The sequence below is a fragment of the Dipodomys merriami genome, unplaced genomic scaffold (genome assembly GCF_024711535.1).
Source record: "Dipodomys merriami isolate MVZ:Mamm:240054 unplaced genomic scaffold, mDipMer1.0.p SCAF_60, whole genome shotgun sequence".
In the NCBI taxonomy this organism is placed as follows: domain Eukaryota; kingdom Metazoa; phylum Chordata; class Mammalia; order Rodentia; family Heteromyidae; genus Dipodomys; species Dipodomys merriami.
In genome coordinates, this window is record NW_027206180.1 from 7,695,384 (window position 1) to 7,718,969 (window position 23,586).

Here is a 23,586-nt window from a genome sequence, read left to right on the forward strand (position 1 = left end):
AGAGCACACTCTTCCACTCAGGGCACGAGTGCTGCCCTGGACACAGGCTCTTGATTTGGGGCCTTCTGGAGTGTCTCTAGTCACCAGCCACTACCTCCTCAGAGAACTCCATGTACTGTCTGCTTGACCACCAAAGCCACCTCAATACCTCCACAGAGCCTCCAGGGCCCCTCCCCTTCAACAGGGAGGGCCTCTTTATCCACTCAGCTAACTCTTGCCTGGCCACATCATCATGACCGGCCCAGGAACCAACGGGGTCTCAGCAGGACAGGCCTCTGGAAGTAGGCTAGTGCTTTCAACTGTTTGTCCTCAGTTACTTGAACCTTTCACTCCCTCCATCCGTTTGGGATCATCCATCGGCATCCTGGTCTCTTTCCTGTCCCTTGCTTGCAACACATACTCCTCTAGATTATTGATTCGTTTCTATAAAACACTGGCTTGGATCTTTTTTCCCTTGATGTCTTGAACCCGTGGGGACCATGGCAGTCACTGAGTGCACCTCCGATATGAAGGACTGGTCTCTCCCCTCCCGGCCCAATGGTTTTATATGGAATATAGCTGGGTGCCAGTGGCTCACGCCTGTAATCCTAGCTACTCAGGAGGCTGAGATCTGAGGATCACAGTTCAAAGCCAGTGCAGGCAGGAAAGTCCATGAGACTATCTTCAATAAACCACTAGAAAACCAAAAGTGGTGCTGTAGCTCAAGCAGTAGAGTGCTCGACTTGAGCTGAAGAGCCCAAGCCCACAGTTCAAGTCCCATGACTGACTACATATATATATAATACGTAGGAATGACTCCCGCCTAATTCTCCCAGCTCAAGCAAAGCACCCGTGACACCCTCACCTGCTGGCCCGCAGACAGGCTTGTTCCGGCCAAAGTCCCCCTCACCCCAGCCTGATCATTCCACTCTGGGCCTGGCAAGGACACCGCCCTGGGCTCGCAAGAGACCAGAGCCCATTTTTAATTTTCGGCTTCCTTGTGATGCTCCACACAAACCCAGCTCCAAATCCAGTCCCTCCCACAACCTCCAAACCCCGGGAAGGTCTGTGCCCCTTGCTGGCTACAGTAAGCAGTCCCTGGGCCCGTTGACCATGGAGTCTGACCTATTCCTTTTTCCGTTCTCCTCCCTTTTACTCACACGTCCCTTCCCCAAGAAATCACATCCGAAGGCACGCTTGCCAGGCACAGAGGTTGGCGAGGGGAGGAAGTGCAGGGCACCTCCCAGCGCTGGTGCCGGTTCCCTGGCGCTTCCTGCCCGGGTCTCCAGCCTTCACCGGGTCTTTGCTGGAGACCCCGTGAGTGAGCCGCTCCCGGGCCCTTCCAGACTCGGCTGGGGTGGAGGCCCCGCGCTGCGGCGGCCACGTCTTCTGGGTGTCGCCACCGCCGAGCTGCACCCCGCAGACCCGCTCCCGAGAGCCGGGTACGGCGCTGCCTTCCCCGCCTCCGGCGAGCCGATGCCGGTCCGCGGCCGCCGGCGCGCCCGTCCCCAGGCTCCTCCCGGTGCCTCCCCCGGCCGGCAAACCGGGGACCGCACCCACAGCCCCGGCCCCAACCCCGACGGCGGCTTCCTTCGCCGCCACAGCCAGGCTCCACGCCCGCACCCGTGCCGAGAAGGTGCGGGGCCAAGGCCTGCGGGCCGGGGGCCCGGGGGCCGGGGCAGGGCGGCAGGCAGGGCGCGCCGCGCCCGGCCGCCCCGGCCCACCCGGGCGGCGGTCAGCTCCGGGACAGGCGTCGCGCTCCCGGGGACGCGAGGCCGCTTCTTCCGGGGGCCCCGCCCGCCCCCACCCAGCCCACGAACGGAGTCGGCGCGCGCACCACGAACCGCAGACGACCTCGGTGCGCTGACGCTCCGTCGCTCCCGCCCATTGGCTGCCGCCGTTGGCGTCATCACGGCGCGCCGGACGGCGGCGTCTTCCCGCTCCTGAACCCTGACGTCAGAGCCGCGCCGGCCTCAGCGACGGAGGAGAGCGGGAGGAGGTGGTAGCGGCGGGAAGATGTAAGTGGAGGGGAGGAATCCGACCGCATCCGAGCGTCGGGGGACCCGTGTCAGGCCCGGTGGGGCGGATCGTGGGGCCGGCTCGGTGTGCGTCCCCGTGGTGTGCTGGCAGGCTGGCGGCGCACCGCGGGCCCCGAAGAGAAAGAATGGGGCCCGGGGAGGGTGGAGTGGGAGGCGTCGAGGCCGCGGCCCGGAAGTGGTCGGTGCCGCCGCGGACGGAAGGACGACCTGGCTGCGTCCCCCGAGGCGGGGCGGCCCAGCGAGGTCTGTGGCCCTAGGGGCGGCTCGGAGCGCGGCCTCTGTCCTCGGGGTTCCCGGCTGGGCGGGAGACCTGGTTTCTCCTCGGCGGGGACTCTCTTGGAGAGTAGTGCGCGCACGAGCGAGGGCCGGGGGCGAGCGGGTGGGTACGGAGTCGCTTTGTGGGGCCGCCTGGAAGGCCGGGGCTCGCCCCCTCCCCCCGAGTGGGTAATCCAAACGCGAACTCCGAGGACGTTTACCGAGCCGTGCTTGGCGCTAAGCTCCGGGGATCGGGCCCAGGCAGTGTGGCCCAAACACAGTGAGCTCCAAAGGGAAAAGTGTGGGGGGGGGGGTGATCGCAGAGAGACGTGGAGTAGGCTGTTTTCGGCCCTTGCCACTTCGCATGCACCGCGTCTGTACTTTTAACATGGGGAGGGTGCTCGGAAGATTTGCACTGAAACGCCATCTGCTCGAGATTTAACTAATTGTTCTCTCCTCTCTCTGGCTGTTGGACGCGCACCTTTCCGGAGGATGGGGGAGGTAACCAAGGTCCCGAGCTGTTACCTGAACTTGTGTGAACAGAGCACCTCAACCTTTGCTTTCTAGCCCTCGACCCAACCAGCAAAGCATTCACTTATTCTGTGGTTCTTTTTTTTTTTTTTTAACTGCTTAAGAGCGACTGTTAGTGCTTGTTTCATAAAATACATTGGGACAGATTGGGGAGAGAATCTTAAGTAATCTCTACTCTAGAGCTGTGTTTGTCTGGTAATGTAGTCATTTTAAAAGGTTTATCAACAAATGTTTTTAGTGGCAGAGCACTTGCCTGGCTTGTGTGAGGCCCTGGGTTCGATCCCCAGCTCCACATTCTTATTTACTTATTTTTTGGTGGGTCATGGGGCCTGAACTCTGGGCCTGGGTGCTGTCCCTCAGCTCAAGGCTAGCCCTCTGCCACTTGTGCCACTTCTGGCTTTTTCTGCTTATGTGGTGCTGAGGAATCGAACCCAGGGCCTCACGCATGCAAGGCACGCACTCTACCACTGAGCCACCTTCCCAGCCCCACACTGATTAGATTGATGTTTCTGAGGGGTTTTTAGAGGGGTTGTTTGGGGAACCTTGTGGAACATTTAGAAGTCATGTGACTGTGAAGATGAGTGGATGTGATCAAAAGCTTTGCCGTGGGAAAGCATCCTTGTCTAGCATTTACCAAGTGCTCAATTGGATAACTGTAATTGTCATCACACTTAACGAGAAGCCTCATTCCTGAGATACACCCTGGGTCCCTAGCTGAGCCTTGCATCCAAGCATGCTGACACTACACTTTCAGCCACTGAATTAGGTGCACTGACTGTCAAAGCGCAGCCAGTGCTGCCCTTGTGGGTGTTTATAGTACATGACCTTTTTTTTTTTTTTTTTTTTGGTAAGTTGTGGGGCTTGAGTTCTGGGCCTGGGCGCAGTCCCTGAACTCTTCAGCTCAAGGCAAGTGCCCCACCACTTGAACCACAGTACCACTTCTGGTTTTCTGAGTGGTTTATTGGAGGTAAGAGTCTCATGGCCTTTCCTGCCAGGGCTGGCTTTGAACCGTGATCCTCAAATCTCAGCCTCCTGAGTAGCTACCGGCTACATTACTATTTTAAAACAAAACAATTTGAAAAGATTTTACGGCCCTAGAAAGGAACAGAAGGTGATATGCTGACCTCTTCCACTAACTTGCCAGTCAGCAGCTCTTCTTTCTTGGCTCAGAAGATTTTGAGGCACCCCTGCCTGGGTGTGAGCAAAACCCCCAGTGGTTTGCTCTGTCTACCTTAAAGAAGACAAGTTGTAGAAAATTGATATACCTCACTGACTGGAATAGTGAAGGAAGCCATCCCTGAAAATAGGACAGAGGAGGAGTTGTTTTAGTAAAGTTGGTCATCATTACCAAGCAATTGGTTCAGTACTAGCACTTTGCTAAACACTTAGATGATGAGCAGTGTCTTACCTGATGCAATGTCTACCTTCTTCCCTAAGATTTGTGTGTTTGGGGGGGGGGGTGCCAATACTGGGGCTGGAACTTGGGGCCTGGGCACTGTCCTGGAGCTGCTTTTGCTCAAGGCTGGCACTCTGCCACTTGAGCCACAGGGCTACTTCCAGCTTTTTCTGTGTATGTGGTACTGAGGAGTCGAACCCAGGGCTTCATGCATGCTAGACAAGCACTCTACCACTAAACCACATTCCCAGTGCCCCCCGCCCCCAAGATTTTTTTGAAATCACAAAAGGTTGAAGGAATGGACATTGTACAATTGTGCTCACGTGACTTCACAAGTCATGTTTCTGAATTATCCTTCAGGAACATAAAGCTTAGCAGTTCATTTTTTTTGTATCATTAAATTTCAGGCTTATAGGTTTCCACATGCCCAGTGTTCAGATGATTAACAAATTAAGTCCTTTTTCATGATCCTGAAATATTTTCTCTATTTACCTTTGGTATTAAATGCTCTGATATTGTTGTCTGTCGATCTAAAAGTGGTTTTCACCTCTAGTCATGTCCTCATTTAATGTATCCTAAAAGGAATTTACAGCAAAAAGACAAAGAGGTCTGACCCTGTCAGAAGACCATACTTGTTAGGTGTTTCTCTACTCTGTGGTGCTGTAACATTTTGGAAGGACTGTGGAGGTCTTGTCATCAGACTTCTGGGTGAGATCTAGAGTTGCACAACCTCACCACCTGAAGAATCTTGACATTCCCATGCCTTAGGCATATATTCTTGTGTGTTCTTTTCAATGTAAGACAAACAGGTGACGCCTACCTGCAGGGGAGGGGGCTGGGCTCCTGTCCTCCCTGAGGAACCGGCGCCTGGGGTCTGTCCCTGCGTGCCCTCGCTCTGTGCACACTTGGTTACTGTGTTCCCCTGTACCTTTTGTGTCTTCACAATTTTACAAGATGGATTTGTTGCCTTGCCAATTCGTTCATTCTTTATTTAAACCCTTTTATCTTATTAGGCTGCTCTTTGGCGTAAATTGCAATCGATTAGGGATCGTTTCTCAGACTCAAGTTAGAAGTGAGAGTTCAGATAAGTGAGGCCGTCCTTGCTGCTTTGAACACCTCAGAAGGGGAGAATGGATTTATCAGGAGTGAAAAAGAAGAGCTTGCTAGGAGTCAAAGAAAATAATAAAAAGTCCAGCACTAGGTAATCCTTCTGTAAGATTTTTCTAGTGCTACTTTGGGGGTGCTTGCTGCTAGGAACCCTTAGAAAGGGGAGACCAAAAATGGTTTTGCATTCTGTCCTAAGCCACAGATCATTTTGCTCTGTGATTGCTTGGGATCTCTTGCCCTTTTGGACCCCTCTCTTGAGTTGTGTTGTTTCACGGGTCTGTCAGGAGCATACAGCCTCATGTTCTTCCTCGCTATCCAGGGCTCCTTCTCCTACCAAACGCAAAGACCGCTCTGACGAGAAGTCAAAGGATCGCTCTAAAGATAAAGGGGCCGCCAAGGAGTCTAGCGAGAAGGACCGCGGCAGGGATAAGGCTCGGAAGCGACGCAGTGCTTCCAGTGGGAGCAGCAGCACCAGGTGAGGCAATCTGCTCGGGTGCCCAGCTCTGGGGTCTCTTCTTGGTGTTTTGTTTTTCATGGAGTTTGAACTTGGGACCTGGGCACTGTCCTGAGCTTTGTTTCCAAGGCTAGTGCTCTATCACTTGAGCTACAGTGCTGCTTTGGGTTTTCTAATGGTAAATTGGAGGTAAGAATCTCAAAGATGTTCCTGTCTGGGCTGCCTTCGAACTGTGACCCTCAGATCTGATTCCTTAGTAGCAAGGATTACAGGCGTAAGACACCAGTACCTGACTCTGTTCTTGTTCTTTTAAATGGACCTTCCTTCAAAATTGTGGTTGGTCTGATCTCAGGCTCATTCTTCAGTAGTTGAAAATGAAGTGGTAGTTCAGATCTCTGACAGGCTTCTCCTTTACCTCCCTGCGGAAGAGCTTCTGTGTGGCCCCAACAGCCAGCCCTCCCTCCCACCACCACACAGTGATATCTTCTCATAGGAGGGCAGTCTCCCCAGTGGGGAGAAAGCATTGTGGTCTAGCAGTATCTAAACAGCAAGTTTCATCTTGTGTGGAGAAACACAACTTCTGCCTGGCATTACCCAGCCCACCTGTCTTGCCCTCAGGTCTCGGTCCAGCTCAACCTCCAGCTCCGGTTCTAGCACCAGCACAGGCTCCAGCAGTGGCTCCAGCTCTTCCTCTGCATCCAGCCGTTCAGGAAGCTCTAGCACATCCCGAAGCTCCAGTTCCAGCAGCTCCTCTGGCTCCCCCAGCCCTTCTCGGCGCAGGCACGACAACAGACGGCGCTCCCGTTCTAAGTGAGTGTATGCCAGCAGGTCGGGGCTGCGAATGTACCGTGATTATTAGAAAAGGAGATCTGAAGGGCCATCTGAGACAATAGTGTGCATAAAGTGACGGGAAACTCTTAAAGTGACGGGAAACTCTTCCTTGTGAAAGATGTTACGCAAGACAAGCAGATAGATCCCACTAAACAGGAGTCAGTCCTGACCCCGTTAACTGTGACCCACCGCCTTGAATACTGAGCATGAAAACTAGGGTCTCACACTGCGCTCCACTCCCAGTGAAACTGTCATTACATTCTTACTTGACAGAATTTGCTTTTTGATATTTTGTTTTCTGTCAGATCCAAACCACCTAAAAGGGATGAAAAGGAGCGGAAAAGACGGAGCCCTTCCCCAAAGCCCACCAAGGTGCACATCGGGCGGCTCACCAGGAACGTGACCAAGGTGAGGGGCGCAGCACCCATAGCAGTGAGTGCACTGTGCTTAGCAAGTGTGCCTCAGGACTGGTGCGGCGTGTGATTTAAGGGGCACACTGGGTGACCCTTTAACACACAGCACATGTGTCTATGAGGCTTAAGCTCTTGTCAGGTAGCAGAACATTTTTACACTGGGGTTTGCATGGTAAATTCTCTTTGCCTCTTAAGAAATATGTGGGTACATTGTGTGCCAGTGGCCTGTAACCCTAGTTATCCAGGAGGCTAAAATCCAGAGGATCAAGGTTTGAACCCAGCTCAGACAGAAAAATCCTCAGGGCTTCATCTCCAAAATAACCGGCAAAATGCCAGATTGGAGTCATGGCTCAAGTGGTAGCGTGCTGGCTAAGCAAGAATGAAGCTATGAGTTCAAACCTTCAAGCCTCGATACTGGCCAAAAAGAAAAAACAAATTGTTTATTAGTATAACCATTCTTTTCCTGTAGGATCATATTATGGAGATATTTTCTACCTATGGGAAAATTAAAATGATTGACATGCCTGTCGAGAGAATGCACCCTCACCTGTCCAAAGGCTACGCGTATGTGGAGTTTGAGAATCCAGACGAGGCCGAGAAGGCGCTGAAGCACATGGATGGAGGTGGGTGGTCCTTCCAGTAACCCCGCACCTCCTGCCTCTGTGCTCCAGGGGTCTGTGCCGATGGGGGGAGCTGATTTCCAGCTAAGCTCCATGAGTATCACTGGAGCTCTTTAAGGATTCCCGATTTTATTCAGGATTATGGTTTTTATTCTTGAAATGCAGCAAATGTGAATGTGTTTTAGGAAATTTCAGTCTGTTAAAAGTAATGAATCAAATGAAGCTTTTCTTACAAAGAATATATTTGACTTAATGTAGAAATTTTTGTGTGGGAGGGCAGAGGGAGAGGTGCTGCAGACTTACAGTCTGAAAAAGGACTGAAACCATGGCTGGAGCAAAAGAATACAAGGCCGGAGCTCGGTCCCCAGCACTGTGGACAAAGAGGTGGGGGGTGTCGGTGTCAGCATGAACAAATGTTTACGGGAAAGCTATTTGGGACAGAAGCTCCAGGAATCCACAGTCTTCAGGATGTAACAAGCAAATAAAAATGAGGCGCAGACTCAGGAACCCTGGACTTCAGAGACGGCCTCCACAGCTGTGAGCATCAGCTCCTCCAACACAGTCCCTTCTCTACCCCCAAAGAGCACAAGAGCTCTTTCATCTTTTTATCAACTTCCTTGCAAAATACCCAAGCATATGGATTTACATGCACACTGGAGAGGGTTAACTTCAGGAAGAAAGGAATTAGGAAAGGGTGAAGGTTGTACTTTGATCCTCAGTAGTGAGGTCCCTGGGTGGGACTATCAAGTAAAAATGCAGAGGTAACTGCTAGTGGCTCAGGCCTGTAATCCTAGCTACTCAGGAGGCTGAGATTTATGGATAGCGCTTCAAAGCCAGCCAGGGCAGGAACATCTTGAGTTTTTTTTTTTTTTTTTTTTTTGCCGTTCATGGGGCCTGAACTCGGCTTGGGCGTTGTCCCTCAGCTCTTCAGCTCAAGGCTAGCGCTCTACCACTCGAGCCACAGCACCACTTCGAACCTTTTCTGCTTATGTGGTGCTGAGGAATCAAATGCAGGGCCTGATGCATAGGAGGCAAGCACTCTACCACTGAGCCACCTTCCCAGCCCCATGTCTGTGAGATTCTTACGAAACAGAAAACCAAAAGTGGCGCTGTGGCTCAAGTGGTAGAGCACTCGCCTTGAGCTGAAGAGCTGAGGGACAGTGCCCAGGCTCAGAGTTCAAGCCCCACGACTGACCAAAAAAAAAAAAACCCATGCAGATGTAGGTGACTGAGTGCTGACTTCAGCTCTGATGTCTCATTGTGATTGGGACAAGGTAATTGGGTATGGTAGGAATAATTCATATGGGGACTAATATTTAAAAAGAAGAATAGAAAATAAGGGGGAAATTGTGAAGAACAGAGCGGCTGGGGAGCTTAACTTAAGCCCAAGTTGGCCACCAGCCCACTGCCAAAGCCAGCCCAAATGAGCAATTTCATGGCACCAGCTAGATGTTAAGATGAGCGCGTATCTGGCCAGCTGCTAGTCAAGACCAGCCTTTTTCCAGACTCCACCTCACCTCATTACCCCACCAAGCTAGCTCACCTCGAGCATTCTCTAAATCCTTTTCCCTCCTTTTTTCTTTTTTTTACCTGGTCCTAGGACTTGAACTCAGGGTCCCTGAGCCTCAAGGTTAGTGCTTTACCACTTGAGCCACAGAGCTACTTTTGAGTTCTTTTTTTTGGGGGGGGGGGGTGTCCGGTCATGGGGCCTGAACTCTGGGCCTGGGCGCTGTCCCTCAGCTCTTCAGCTCAAGGCTAGCACTCTGTCACTTGAGCCACAGCGCCACTTCTGGCTTTTTCTTTTTCCTTTTTTTTTTTTTTTTTGCCAGTCCTGGGCTTGAACTCTGGGCCTGGGCGCTGTCCCTCAGCTCTTCAGCTCAAGGCTAGCACTCAACCATTTGAGCCTCAGCGCCACTTCCTGCTTTTTTCTTTTTTTCTTATGTGGTGCTGAGGAATCGAACCCAGGGCCTCAGGCATGCAAGGCAAGTGCTCTACCACTGAGCCACCTTCCCAGCCCCTCCCTGAGTTCTTTTACTCAAGGCTAGCACTCTCACTCTCACCATTTCTGGCTTTCTGGTGGTTAATTGGGGATAAGTCTCAGACTTTCATGTCGGCGCTGGCTTTGAACCTCGATCTTCACATCTCAGCTTCCTGAGTAGCTAAGATTACAGGAGTGAGCCACTGGCGCCTGGCTTTCCCTCCCTTTTGATTCATATTAGTTTGTCTCAGTACTGGAAACCTAAGGAAATTCTTCATCCCGCCCCAAGCTTGTTCCACTGCTATCTTGAAGGTTCCAGCACTTCCTTTAGGTCTTTGTTTGGGTGGTGGTTCTTCTAGGAAGCTGTCTGTACGTAAGCAAATGTCCCCTTTGAGATCCGTGCCCCTAGTTTTCCCTGGCAAAAACAGTCCTGCTGTGGCTGTTGGTAGGATTGCTTTGGGATATCATTGTCTCCAGCCTGTCTTGTTCACCATAGCATGCCCAGGATTTGCCTTCATGGCTGGTCAAGGTGGTGATTATTGCATGCTTCCTGATGTGGGTCCTTTTTCACTAGGTCAAATTGATGGCCAGGAGATCACAGCTACCGCAGTGCTGGCCCCTTGGCCTAGGCCACCCCCTCGGCGCTTCAGTCCTCCCAGGAGAATGCTGCCGCCGCCTCCCATGTGGCGCAGGTCACCCCCGCGGATGAGGAGGAGGTAAGTCCATGTGCCCACCAGACTGGTTGGTTTGACTGATGGTTCTGAGACCTTTAATTCAACGTTTTCTGCCTTCCACTGCTGTGGGGAGGCAGTAGGCAAAAGGCAGGTTAACATTGGAGCTCTGGGAGTTTGTCGGGAACAGGACAAGGGCAAAGGTGTCAATGCCAGGCGACTGGAAGCACCTCTTCCCTAGGGCTTAGGGCTACCATGAGAGCCTTCATATAGCTAAGGACACGGTTCCGGCCAACCAGCAGTCCTGTCCCTGGGGCTGAAAAGTAAAATGTGACCTTTATTCCAGGAAGAAAAAACAAACCGCTTGCTGCTGGGACTTTTGGTTGTGACATTCTGACTGACGGCTTCTCTTCCCACAGGTCCCGCTCTCCGAGACGCAGGTCCCCTGTGCGCCGGAGATCACGCTCTCCTGGCCGCCGGCGCCACCGGAGCCGCTCCAGCTCCAACTCCTCCCGATAGGCAGGGCCTGGCGCTCACCCTGCACCTTGTGCCCACTCAGCCCCGTTGTCACTTCACTAGCCAAAGGAGGGCCTGTGGGAAAGAATCCCTTGCTGGGAGCAGGCTTGGAAGCAGCAGATAAAACATTTCTTCTGTGGGCGAGTTCTGGCTGCCAAAGTGCTGTGGGATTGTTCTGTTCATAAGGTGCCCTGTAGTGTTCTGGCTAGAGTTCACCCCTTCTGTTCTGAGAGTGTTCGGTGCAGGGCCAACAGACAAGCCTCCCGGTGGCAGTGCTCCAGACTTGCCCCAGGGTACTGGGCGCCTGGCGGCCTGGTCATGCCCTTGTTCTTCCTGCAGTGATTGGCAGGAGAAAGGGACCAAGCTACTGTTCGTGTGAGGCCTGGCCCTGCCCGAGTCCTCTTCTACCCGTGTTAGTTGCCACGAATGGGTCTGTTTCCCATGTCCTCACTGTGCCCGTCTGCCCTCCTGAGCTGGTGAGCAGCTGAGCCTGCTCTGCAGCCCGCAGAACCCTGTCCCGCCCCCTTTGCCTTTCCTGATGGTCTTGCAGGTTTGCCTTGGCAACATGTACATTGCTCTTTTTTGTTTTTTGTTTTTTGGCTTTTATTGTACAGTCAGTACTATAAAATTTGAGTTTTGTAACTAGCATTTTAGGTAAGGTTGTGTTTGTACTTCGTTGTGTAGAATAAAGAATTGTATTGAATAAATCTAGGATTGGAATGCGAACAGTACTGGTCACTGCCTTTCTCTAGAGCATTTTAATTGGGCATGATTCTGTGCCTGTACAACCAACACCTGAAGTCTTGTTTCATTTCCAAATTGACATCTCCAAAGGCCCTCGGGAGATGCAGGGTTTGTGCACGTGGAGAGGGGAATGCTGTTGCACCTGAATCTGTCTTCCCAGCATCTTCTGATTCTGCCTGATACTCCTCTGTGGCTATAAGTAGCTATGGGAAGCTGGGCACTGGTGCTCATACCTGTAATCAGCTACTCAGGACAAGAACTGGAGCGTCGTGGTTCAAAACTTGCCTGGGCAGAAAAAAAGACTCCAGTTTTTGATTAGCAAAAAGCTGGGCTGGGGCTGGGAAGGTGGCTCAGTGGTAGAGGCTTGCCTTGCATGCCTGAGGCCCTCTTGCCTTGCATGCCTGAGGCCCTCTTGCCTTGCATGCCTGAGGCCCTCTTGCCTTGCATGCCTGAGGCCCTCTTGCCTTGCATGCCTGAGGCCCTCTTGCCTTGCATGCCTGAGGCCCTCTTGCCTTGCATGCCTGAGGCCCTCTTGCCTTGCATGCCTGAGGCCCTCTTGCCTTGCATGCCTGAGGCCCTCTTGCCTTGCATGCCTGAGGCCCTCTTGCCTTGCATGCCTGAGGCCCTCTTGCCTTGCATGCCTGAGGCCCTCTTGCCTTGCATGCCTGAGGCCCTGGGTTCGATTCCTCAGCACCACATAAGCAAAAAGAAAAAAGCCAGAAGTGTCGCTGTGGCTCAAGTGGTAGAGCGCTAGCCTTGAGCTGAAGAGCTGAGGGACAGCGCCCAGGCCCAGAGTTCAGGCCCCACGACCAACAACAACAAAGCTGGGCTGGACGCGTGGCTCAGGTGGCAGCGGCGGGCGGCGCTCGGCCTGGACAGTCCTTGCTGGCATCGGTGTCCCACCAGGGAGCCCTGGGTTTCAAAATCTTCCCTTAAAATTGAGCCTGAAATTCCAGAGTTGAAGCCGGTCCTCCTGGGCCTGCCTTCCCACAGTTCCCCACCGGGGTGCCGGCCGGCCGAGTGGGCGAGGCCGAGGCCGCCGAGGCCCGGGGTGCGGGTCCCCGGTGCCCGGGTCCGCGTCCGCGCCCGCGAGCGGCCCGGGGCCGGGAGCCGGCGGGCGGGGCCCGGGGAGCCGCGGGCGGGCGGGGCAGGGTCGGAGGGGGAGGCGGAGCCGCCCCGCCCCGGCCGGAGCCGCCGCCGCCTCGACCCCGCGGCCGGTCAAGATGGCGCTGGCGGCTGCGAGACGCGTCCCCGCGAGCGTCCTGCTCCTCGCCGGTGCGGCGGCCGGGCGGGCGGGCGGCCGGGCGGGCGGCGGCGGGGTCCGGCGGGCCGGGCGGGCGCGGACCTTCTAACGGGCCTCGCGCCGTCCGGTCCGCAGGGCCCGGGCTCGGGCGCACGGCGGCGGGCGGCGGGGTCGGCGCGCGGAGCTTCGCGAACCACCGGGTGCTGGTGGAGTCGGCCGCGGCCTCGGGTGAGCGGGCGGCGGCCTCGGGTGGGCGGGCGGCGGCCTCGGGTGGGCGGGCGGCGGGCGGCTGTGACGGCCTCGGCGGCCGCGGCCTCGCGTGGGCAGCGGCGGCCTCACCCTCGCGGGCAGCGGCGGCCTCGGCCTCGCGTGGGCAGCGGCGGCCTCGGCCTCGCGTGGGCAGCGGCGGCCTCAGGTGAGCGGGCGGCGGCGGCCTCGGCCTCGCGTGGGCAGCGGCGGCCTCAGGTGAGCGGGCGGCGGCGGCCTCGGCCTCGCGTGGGCAGCGGCGGCCTCAGGCGAGCGGGCGGCGGCGGCCTCAGGTGAGCGGGCGGCGGCGGCCTCAGGCGAGCGGGCGGCGGGCGGCCTCGGCGGCCTCGGGCTCAGGTGAACTGGCGGCAGGCGTCGGGGCGGCAGCGCGGGCGGGCGGCGCCCGCTCGGCACGGAGGTCTCCGTTCGAGGTTGACCTGGGTCCGGGCCCCGGCGCCGTCCGCCGGGCGCTCGACCGCCCGAGCCCGGCCGGAGCCCGCGTGGCCGGCGCGTGCGGTGCCGGGTCGGTCCGGCCGGCGGCGGGGCTGCACGTCTCCTGGGACTAGGCTTCCGTTTCCCCGAACCGCAGGTGGCAGAGCCCAGGAGCGGGGCCCTCCCGCCCAGCAGCACCGGACGCCCAGCCGCGAAAAGCATTTTCAATGCTGGGTGCTTGCCCTGGGCTTGAACTCGGTGCCTCGGTGCATCCTGAGCTGCTGTTTATTTTCTCAACCATTGGAGCCAAAGCTCCACCTCTGGCTTTTTGCTGGTTATTTGGTCATAAAAGTCTTGGGGGCTTTTCTGCCTGGGCCTCGGGCTTCTGATAGCTGGGATTCAAGGCCTGAGCCACTGGTGCCTGGCTTTAAAATGTTGGTTTTTGTGTTCTGGCACATATTTACTTTCAGTGCAGACTAAACAGATGATTCCATTGCTCAAAACGTTACCTGATTGATAACGTTCGTCTCCATAAAATAAATATTCTACATTGCAAGCAGAGGGAGGTGTGTAAGATTTGCAGACACTCTTAATTTCTTTCCATCTTGGCAGGAGTCCTTTTGCAGGAACATGACTGTCGTAGACAGTTCATCTGGAATGATAATGCTCACTTCGGTCTGTTTTCAAAATCCTTCAACCCAACTGAACAAATAGATTACTAATTGGCATTTGAGCTGTGGACTCAAAACGGGCTTTAACTTGCTGTACTTTCTGTCGCAGATAGCTGCAGGGCAGAACTAATCCCTGGGTACTTGCCTAGTGTGTGCAAGGTCTGGGCTTGATCCAGCACTACAAAAATGGAGATGGGAGGGGAGGAGAGGAGAGAGAGGAGAAAGAGCAGGAGGCAAGGGGAAAGAGAGCTGAATCCTCTGAGGGCTGGGCAGGCAGGCCCGGCATCGAGTGCACATTTGCTGGAAATAGCTGAGGTGCGGGTCAGGCAGCTGGGAAGGGCGAGGGGCTACACCTCTGGGGTGTGCCACCCTCCCCAGAACTTTCTGGATAGCAAGATGAAGTGCTTTCTCACCCCACCATGTAAGAAATGTTGACCTCAGGGTATTTGCATGGCACTGGAGGTTTGGAGACCGGAAGTGAGCCTCAGAGAGCCCACTAGTCATAGGGTAGTGCCAGGCCCAGAGTTCAAACCTTGGAACCACTGAAAAAAGAAAAAAGCAGTAGGATTTGTGCTATGGAGGTGCACACCCAAAACTCTAGTAGTAGACACTGAGGCAGAAAGTCCAGAGTTCAAGGCCAGATTGACTACATTAGTAGCAGCCAAGCATGGTTCCATCCTCCCTGAAGGAAAAAGCCAGACATTGTACAGTGAAAATACTCTAATCCTTTTTTTACTTCTGGGCAACTTGAGGCACATACACCGAAGCATGTTTTAAAATACATTGAAGGGCTGAGTAGAGTGGTAGAGTGCATGGCTAGCATGCATGAAGCCCTGGGTTTGGTTCTTCAGTACCAAATACACAGAACAAGCCAGAAGTAGTGCTGTGGCTCAAGTGATAGAGTGCTAGCCTTGAGCAAAAGAAGGTCAGGGACAGTGCCCAGGCCCTGAGTTCAGTCCCCAACAATGGCCAAAAAAATTGACTTGGGAAGGCTGGGCGCCAGTGGCCCATGCCTGTAATCCTAGCTACTCAGGAGGCTGAGATCTGAGGATCATGGTTCAAAGCCAGCCCTGGCAGGAAAGTCTGTGAAACTTTTTTTTTTTTTTTTTTTTTTTTTTTGTCGGCCATGGGGCTTGAGCTCTGGGCTTGGGTGCTGTCCCTGCGCTCTTCAGCTCAAGGTGAGCACTCTACCACTTGAGCCTCAGGGCCACTTCCAGTTTTCAAGTGGTTTATTGGAGATAGGAGTCTCATGGACTTTCCTGCCCCAGCTGGCTTTGAACTACGATCCTCAGATCTCAGGATTACAGGCATGAGGTGCCCAGCTTCTGTGAGACTCTTATCTCCAATAAACCACTAGAAAACCAGAAATGGCACTGTGGCTCCAGCGTGCATACTTTGAGCTGAAGAGCCCAGGGACAGCGCCCAGGCCCAGTGTTCAAGTCCCACCACCAGCAAAAAAAAAGGGGGGGAGGGGCATTCAGTGCTGCAAATCTTCATTCGTTGGCTCTGTACAGGCATAGCAAATGTTTAAGGACGGTGGGGCTGGAAGGTGGAGAGGGAGAGGATCATTGATGATGTGGCTGGTCCTTTGCCCTGCCTGTTTAACGGGCTCTGCTGTAAACAGCCTCAGGCTTGCAGAAGAGTTCTTTTTTTTGTTGTTCCGGTCTGTGCTTGTCCTTGCTGTGCAAGCCCTGGACAACCTGAAGTTGGGCAGGGAGGAAGCCCAATGGTAAGACGCTTGCCTACCAAGGGTGACATCCTGGGTTCAATCCCCAGTACAAGAAAAGAAAAAACAAACAAAAAAAAGAAAAGAAGACAACTTGAGGGGCTGGGAAGGTGGCTCAGTGGTAGAGCGCTTGCCTTGCATGCATGATGCCCTGGGTTCCATTCCTCAGCACCACATAAGAAAAAAGCTGGAAGTGGTGCTGTGGCTCAAGTGGTAGAGCGCTCACCTTGAGCTGAAGAGCTGAGGGACAGTGCCCAGGCCCAGAGTTCAGGCCCCATGACCGGACCCCCCCCCCAAAAAAAAAAAGACAACTTGAGTTCATTGTGTTGTTTTGCTGAGTCCAAATCCCAGTATTGCCCACCCCCCCCCAAAAAAAACACCCAAGAACCAGCCCTGTTTTGCTTGTTCTGTTTTGTTAAATTTGCTACTAAAGGAGAATTTTCCCCACATCAAGGGTCGTTGCAACCTATAAGATGTGATGTGAAATGAATATTTTTCATTTTGCTCCTTTGAAGGTAAGGAGAACAGGTGCTCATTTTCGTTTTGTTTTTGCCAGTCCCAGGGCTTGAACTCAGGGCCTGGGCGTTGTCCTGAGTTTCTTTTGCTCTAGGCTAGTGCTCTACCACTTGAGCCACAGTGCCACTTCATGCTTCTTTTGTGCATGTAGTGCTGAGGAATGGAACCCAGGGCTTAACGCATTCCAGGTAAGCACTCTTCCGCTGAGCTGTGTTCCCAGCCCAGGTCCTCAGTGCTCATTCTGGAAGTAGAAGTCTTGGGCTGTGGGCGCAGGGAGACAGCTGGCTTTACAGTAGGCGCTCAATCATTTCCTTGTCCAGCCGCCTGCACAGAGTTGGTTCGTCCACACACCAGGCGGCCCGTCGCCCTGGGTGGGGGTCAGGACTGCCTCCAGACCGCCACCGCCTTCAGGAAGGGGGAAGAGCAGGCGTGGAGGCTTGGCTTCCATCCCCAGTAACCCTCCCAAAAAAGTCAATTTACTTGCCAACTGTTTCTAGGGGGGTATTGTGTGGTGAGGGGGTGTACTGGTTCTGGGGCTTGAACTCGGCCTGGGCGCTGTTCCTGAGCTTTTATGCTCAAGGCTAGCGCTCCACCACTTGAGCCACAGTCCTACTTCCAGCTCTTTGGTGGCTAAGAAGACTCTCGGGGCTGGGAAGGTGGCTCAGTGGTAGAGCGCTTGCCTTGCATGCCTGAAGCCCTGGGTTCGATTCCTCAGCACCACATAAGCAAAAAGAAAAAAGCCGGAAGTGGCGCTGTGGCTCAAGTGGTAGAGCGCTAGCCTTGAGCTGAAGAGCTGAGGGACAGCGCCCAGACCCAGAGTTCAGGCCCCACAACTAGACTCAAAAAAAAAAAAAACAGAAGATAAGATTCTCTTGCACTTTCCTGCCTGAGCTGGATTTGGGCCACAATCCTCAGATCTCAGCCTCCTGAGTAGCTGGGATGACAGGTGTGAGCTGCTGGTGCCAATTTCAAGATGCCAGAATCATGCGGCTTGTGTGGGGGTACAGTCTAGTCGGGTACTCTTCCAGGACGAGGTGCAAGCTTCCCCTTCCTGTAACCTAGGGGTCGCCGTGATGAAGTTCAAGAACCCCCCAGTGAACAGCCTGAGCCTGGAGCTCCTCACGGAGCTGGTCATCAGCCTGGAGAAGCTGGAGAATGACAAGTCCTTCCGTGGTCTCATCCTGACTTCAGTAGGTGCTGGGCCGGGCCCTGGCGCAGGGGGGAGGCCCCGAGAAGGCGGGGGCCTGTTGTCACCGTGTGGCTGGGAGGAGCCTGCAGCCTCTGGTGACCTGGATGCCACACACACCACCAGAGGCATCCAAGGTACCGCTGACAATGGCGTGTGTCCGGGCAGCCTGTCCGCTCCAAGGCAGAGCGGCCCGGGGTCTGGGCTGGAGTGGAGGCAGGCAGGGGTGGGCCGGTGGGTGGGTCAGTCATCTGGTCAGGATGACTGAGACTGAGGTGCGTCCTGAGTGCCCATTGGCCGTGGCTTCCTGAGCGGGAGCTGGCCCCAGCTGGACTCCGCCTCTGGCTGAGGAGCTCTGGCTCACATGGGAGCTCCACTCCCATTTGAATTTTTTTTGGCTGATCCCCATGGCTTGAACTCTGGGCCTGGGCACTGTCAAGCTCCTTTTGCTCAAGACTAGCACTCAGCCGGATGCCGGTGGCTCACGCCTGTAATCCTAGCTACTCAGGAGGCTGAGATCTGAGGATCGCGGTTCAAAGCCAGCTGGGGCAGGAAAGACCGTGAGACTCCTATCTCCAATAAACCACCAGAAAACCAGAAGTGGCGCTGTAGCTCAAGTGGTAGAGCGCTCGCCTTGAGCTGAAGAGCTGAGGGACAGCGCCCAGGCCCAGAGTTCAAGCCCCGGGACTGACCAAAAAAAAAAAAAAAAAAAGAGTAGCAGTCAATCACCTGAGCCACAGCACTGCTTCCAGCTTTTTCTGTAATTTTTTTTTTTTTTTTTTGGTTGGTCGTAGGGCTTGAACTCTGGGCCTGGGCGCTGTCCCTCAGCTCTTCAGCCAAGGCTAGCACTCTACCACTTGAGCCACAGCACCACTTCGGCTTTTTCTGCTTATGTGGTGCTGAGGAATTGAACTCAGGGCCTCATGCATGCACACAAGGCAAGCCCTCTACCACTGAGCCACCTTCCCAGCCCCTTTTCTGTAATTTAATTGAAGATAAGAGCCTCACCTTTCTGCCCAGGCTGGCTTCAAACCATGATCCTTAGATCTTGGCCTCCTGAGTAGCTAAGATTACAGGAGTGAGCCACCGGTGCCTGGCCCCATCTGAATTCTTCAGAGGAGCCTAATCAGCATGGTCCCCAAATGCTGACATGTGCCAAACACAGGATCCTGAATGGAACCGTGTCAACTCGAGTCAGGGAGGATCTGTAAGCACCAGAGAGGGTGGGGTGCCAGACAGCCCGGGCCTCACTGCTCACACCGCACCCCTCGGTGCCAGGACCACGAGTGTGGTACTAACTCCAACCCTCACTGGTTGGGAAGATCACTATGAGGCCAACAGTGCTTATTCTCCAGAGCTGAGTGGCCACCATGATACAAAATCCAGGGTAGGCTGGGCGCCGGTGGCTCACGCCTGTAATCCTAGCTACTCAGGAGGCTGAGATCTGAGCATCACGGTTCAAAGCCAGCCTGGGCAGGAAAGTCTGTGAGACTCTTATCTCCAATAAACCACTAGAAAACCGGAAGTGGTGCTGTGGCTCAAGTGGTAGAGTGCTAGCCTTGAGCTGAAGAGCTGAGTGACAGCGCCCAGGCCCAGAGTTCAAGCCCCACAACCGACAAAAAAAAAAAAAAATCCAGGGCAGGCACCACGGGACAGCTGAATCATGGTCAGCAAAGGTGCCGGGTCAGACATACACCTTGCCTTAGCCACTGTAACTTCCCAAGGATCCCGGTGGGCACCCAGTTCTGTCAGGGGCGGCTCTTGGCTGCTGGCAGTCCCTTTGCCCTGGAGCTGGAGACGCAGAGCAGCGTGACCCCACACCCACCTCACCTGACTGGTGCAGGGGGCTTGCTGCAGACTCTCCTGGTGGGTAGACTGGGAGCTCGGAAGCACCAGAGCCCCAAGCTGCTTTCCCACAGTCTCAGATGACTCTGAAACACTCCAAGATGGCTTTGGCTAGCAGGACACTTGCTTTTTTTTCTTTTTGTTTTCTTTATGTATTTTTCAGTCGTGGGGCTTGAGCTCAGGGCCTGGGCGCTGTCCCTGAGTTTTGCGCAAGGCTAGCACTCTACCACTTGAGGCACAGCTCCACTTCTGGCTTTTTCTGTGTCTGTGGTACTGAGGAATGGCATTCAGGGCTTCATGCATGCTAGGCGAGCACTCTACCACTGAGCCACCTTCCCAGCCCTAGCAGGACACTTTCTTGCTGCAGTGAGAAAGCTGTCTCCCAGATCCAGGAGCTTCCGAATGAGAGGGCCCCCGCCGTGGCGTGTGTGATCGCAGTTCCTCCAGAGGCAATGCCTTGATGAGTTCGTGTTCTGTGTTGTGCACCTGCTGTGTACTGAACACAGGTCCTGGCCCACAGGGAGCGCTCAGCACATGATCCTGGCATCCGTGTGGATGTCCTGTGGCCGCTGTGATCGCCACCACCAGTGGTTCCCCGTTCTGACTTGCACGCCAGGAGGTTGTTTCCTCAAAAGGCTCTGTGAGGCTCCCAGTGGTACCCAGAGTCCTGCCAGGACTTCTCCTCGCGTGCGTTTCCCTGCCCTTGTAAGGAGGCTTATCACTACCCTTAGGCCCTCCCGGACCAGTTCAGCCTCAGTCTTGAATGAGTTGGGCAGCGTCTGCCTGAAACTGGGGAGGGAGGGGCCACGTCCTGACTCCTGACAGATCCCAGCCCTGCTGGCAGGAATGCTGCTGACCCGGAGGTGGACTGACAGCTCGGCCCTGGCTGCTTCCCCACAGGACCGCCCCGGCATCTTCTCTGCCGGCCTGGACCTGAGGGAGATGTACGGGCGGAACCCGGCCCACTATGCCGAGTACTGGAGAGCGGTGCAGGAGCTGTGGCTGAGGCTCTATCTGTCCAACATGGTGGTGATCTCGGCCATCAACGTGAGTGTTCCTACCTTAGGGCCTCTCACCGGCTCCAGGCCAGTTCGGGAGCGGGGCCAAGATGACCAGCCTGCATCCAGATATGCATTTTATAAATGTTACTCTGGTCAGACCCGGAAGGCGAGGGGGGCCGAAGAGCAGCGCCAGCTGGTGGGAGGGTGGAGCTGCAGCCCCAGGAGGGGGAGGGGGCGGAAAGGACGAGAGGACATGCCCCCACCTGCTGCCTGAGGGCTCCTCCCACACCCCAGGTTAGTCCATGGGGCCTGAGGTGAGATGAGCACTGTGGCTCAGTGCTGGTTGGGAAAGCTAGTGTACAGCAACTAAAGAGGAGAAGCCATGTGACCCCTGACCCAAAGACTAGGAGAGGGTTGTGGGGCCTGGGCGCTGTCCCTCAGCTCTTCTGCTCAAGGCTAGTGCTCTACCACTTGAGCCACAGCGCCACTTCTGGCTTTTTCTGCTTATGTGGTGCTGAGGAATCGAACTCAGGGCCTCAGGCATGCAAGGCAAGCGCTCTACCACTGAGCCACCTTCCCCACCCAGGAGAGGGATTTTTCTGGACCCAGAAGCTGAAGTTGCTGTGGTCAGCCGCTGGCTGATGGCTGCGTGGACATGCTTATACCCGCCCAGCCCTCCTTTGGGTATCTCCGGCTTCTCCCTGCAGGGCGCCTCTCCTGCCGGGGGCTGTCTGATGGCGCTCTGCTCAGACTACAGAGTCCTGGCTGACAACCCCAAGTACAACATAGGACTCAATGAGACTCTGCTTGGCATCGTCGCCCCCTTCTGGTAAGACCTAGACCTGCACCCACACTGCCTGTGGACTTGGGTTGAACAGATCCCAGAGGCACAAGTGAGTGGGCATCTGCATTCCAGGTTCAAAGACACGTTAGTGAACACCATCGGGCACCGGACGGCGGAGCGGGCCCTGCAGCTCGGGCTGCTCTTCCCCCCTGCAGACGCCCTGCAGGTGGGCATGGTGGACCAGGTGGTACCCGAGGACCAGGTGCAGAGCAAAGCCCTCTCCGTGATGGCCCAGTGGCTGGCCATCCCAGGTGAGGAGCCGGGGCAAAGGGAAGCCCCCCCGCAGATCCACCTCAGTGAGGCAAGGGCCGCTCACTCTATGGAAGGGCTACACACAGCCCGGCGGCTGGCAGCCACCCGCCTGCGCTGTGGGCCTCCCTGGCCTCTTCAGCTCCTGGTGGACTCCGCTTGTTCTTACTGACAACAGAATCACTTCTACGTAGGGACTTCCCCTCCTGTGTCTGTCCTAGATCTTCCAAGGGTTTCTGCTTTGAATTAGGGCCCTGCTTGTACCCTAAGCCATCTCATCTCAAAAATCTAGACATTTTCTAGATAAGGTCACATTTCAGGCTGCAGGGGTGTTTACAACTTGAACATGTCCATTAATGGACAGTTGGATGGGTGCCAGTGGCTCACTCTGTAATCCTACTCAGGAGACTGAGATTCGAGAACTGAGGTTCAAAGCCAGCCCAGGCAGGAAAATCTCTAAGACTTGTTTTGTTCTCTTGTTTTTTGTTTTTGGTCAGTTATGGGGCTTGAACTCTGGACCTGGGTGCTTTCCCGGAGCTCTTCAGCTCAGGGCTAGTGCTCTACTACTTGATCCACAACTCCACTTCTGGTTTTCTGAGTGGTTTACTGAAGATTAGAGTCTCACAGACTTCCTGCCCAGTCTGGCTCTGAACTGCAATCCTCAGATCTCAGCCTCCTGAGTAGCTAGAATGACAGGCGTGAGCCACCAGCGCCCAGGCATGAGACTCTTATCTCCAGTTAACCACCAGAAAACCAGAAGTGGTTCTGTGGCTCTAGTGGTAGAGCACTAGAAATATTCTTAGTGTGCTTCAACTTCTAATATGTGTCCACAGTGCATTTTCAAAATACAATTCAGTGAAGGTACCACATTAAGAAAGCAATCTCAGCCGGGCGCTGGTGGCTCACGCCTGTAATCCTAGCTACTCAGGAGGCTGAGATCTGAGGATCGCGGTTCAAAGCCAGCTGGGGCAGGAGAGACCGTGAGACTCCTATCTCCAATAAACCACCAGAAAACTGGAAGTGGCGCTGTAGCTCAAGTGGTAGAGCGCTCGCCTTGAGCTGAAGAGCTGAAGGACAGCGCCCAGGCCCAGAGTTCAAGCCCCACGACCGACAAAAAAAAAAAAGAAAGCAATCTCCACAAATGCCAATGCTTTTAGAGAAGTTGGTAGGCAGCAGGGATAGTGGCTGCTGTCTTCTACCTGATACCCTAAGTTCTCTGCCAGCTTGGGTTTTTTGATTTTGCAGTGCTACGGAATGAACCCAGGGCCTTGCACTTGCTAGTTGAACACACTATCACTTAAGTCATGGTTTTCAGATAGAATCTTGTGCCCACTGTGATGGACTGGGGTCCTCTGATCTCCACTTGCGTAACTGTTAGGACTGTGGACATGTGACCACCACAGCCTTCATGACCAAGTTTCTGTTTGAATACTGATAGAGAGTATTCTCATAGAGAAAAATAAGGTGGGTTTTCACGGGTGAATCCCATTTTCTTTAGAACATGCTCGACAGCTGACCAAGAACATGATGCGCAAAGCCACAGCAGATCTCCTGATCAAACAGCGTGAGGCCGACATCCAGAACTTCGTCAGCTTCATCTCCAAAGACTCCATCCAGAAGTCCCTGCACATATACTTAGAAAAGCTCAAACAAAAGAAAGGTTAAGCTCAGCTGCATATGGGTTTCAAGAGTCCTCAGGTCCGCTCTCAAGGTTCTCTGAGGGTCAAGCAAGGTATTTTTCAACTTACAAAGCCCTCTCACTTTACATTTCCTGATTGTCTTAGATGGAAGGCCCTCCACCTTCCCGCCTGGCAGGACAGGGTATGGACTTTGGAAATAAGTGGCAAGGGGACACTGTATACATTTGTACTTGAGTGTCCCCTGTCCCAAAGCAGAATTGTAAATAAAGTCCTTTTGACCTGTCCTATCCTCCCTGCCTGCTGGACAGGGAGTCCAGGCAGTTTCGGAATCCAGTGGCCCACAGAGACCTGCCCCTGCCCCCTAAAAGCCCCTGAGCACCCCCATTCATTCAGCCAGAGGCAAGGACCTGAAGCACCTTGGGAAAATCTTACATAAGAAACAAACTTGGGGGC

The 23,586-nt window shown here is 54.6% G+C and overlaps 2 protein-coding genes across 8 annotated transcripts; both read left to right on the plus strand.

The window, feature by feature from the left end:
* The first annotated feature begins 1,928 nt into the window (after positions 1–1,928).
* On the plus strand, positions 1,929–10,883 carry LOC138814638 (RNA-binding protein with serine-rich domain 1). Of its 6 annotated transcripts, none has more exons than XM_070003735.1 (8): positions 1,929–1,997; positions 5,214–5,401; positions 5,627–5,782; positions 6,380–6,571; positions 6,898–7,000; positions 7,475–7,628; positions 10,178–10,319; positions 10,694–10,883. In XM_070003735.1, exons 2-8 carry the CDS (start codon positions 5,331–5,333, stop codon positions 10,791–10,793), a joined length of 918 nt encoding a protein of 305 aa, XP_069859836.1. In that variant the 5' UTR covers positions 1,929–1,997; positions 5,214–5,330; the 3' UTR covers positions 10,794–10,883. The 6 variants fall into 6 exon arrangements, with proteins under 6 accessions (XP_069859836.1, XP_069859841.1, XP_069859838.1 ...); XM_070003737.1 differs by lacking the exon at positions 1,929–1,997 and adding an exon at positions 2,181–2,261; XM_070003739.1 differs by lacking the exon at positions 1,929–1,997 and adding an exon at positions 2,382–2,397.
* Positions 10,884–12,738: 1,855 nt separating this feature from the next.
* Positions 12,739–23,417, plus strand: LOC138814640 (enoyl-CoA delta isomerase 1, mitochondrial-like). Of its 2 annotated transcripts, XM_070003744.1 has the most exons (7): positions 12,739–12,809; positions 12,913–13,005; positions 17,431–17,558; positions 20,300–20,446; positions 21,108–21,229; positions 21,317–21,495; positions 22,992–23,417. In XM_070003744.1, the coding sequence occupies exons 1-7, from the start codon at positions 12,758–12,760 to the stop codon at positions 23,156–23,158; spliced, it is 888 nt and encodes a 295-aa protein (XP_069859845.1). In that variant the 5' UTR covers positions 12,739–12,757; the 3' UTR covers positions 23,159–23,417. The 2 variants fall into 2 exon arrangements, with proteins under 2 accessions (XP_069859845.1, XP_069859846.1); XM_070003745.1 differs by lacking the exon at positions 12,913–13,005 and having other exon boundaries at positions 12,741–12,809.
* Positions 23,418–23,586: the final 169 nt, after the last annotated feature.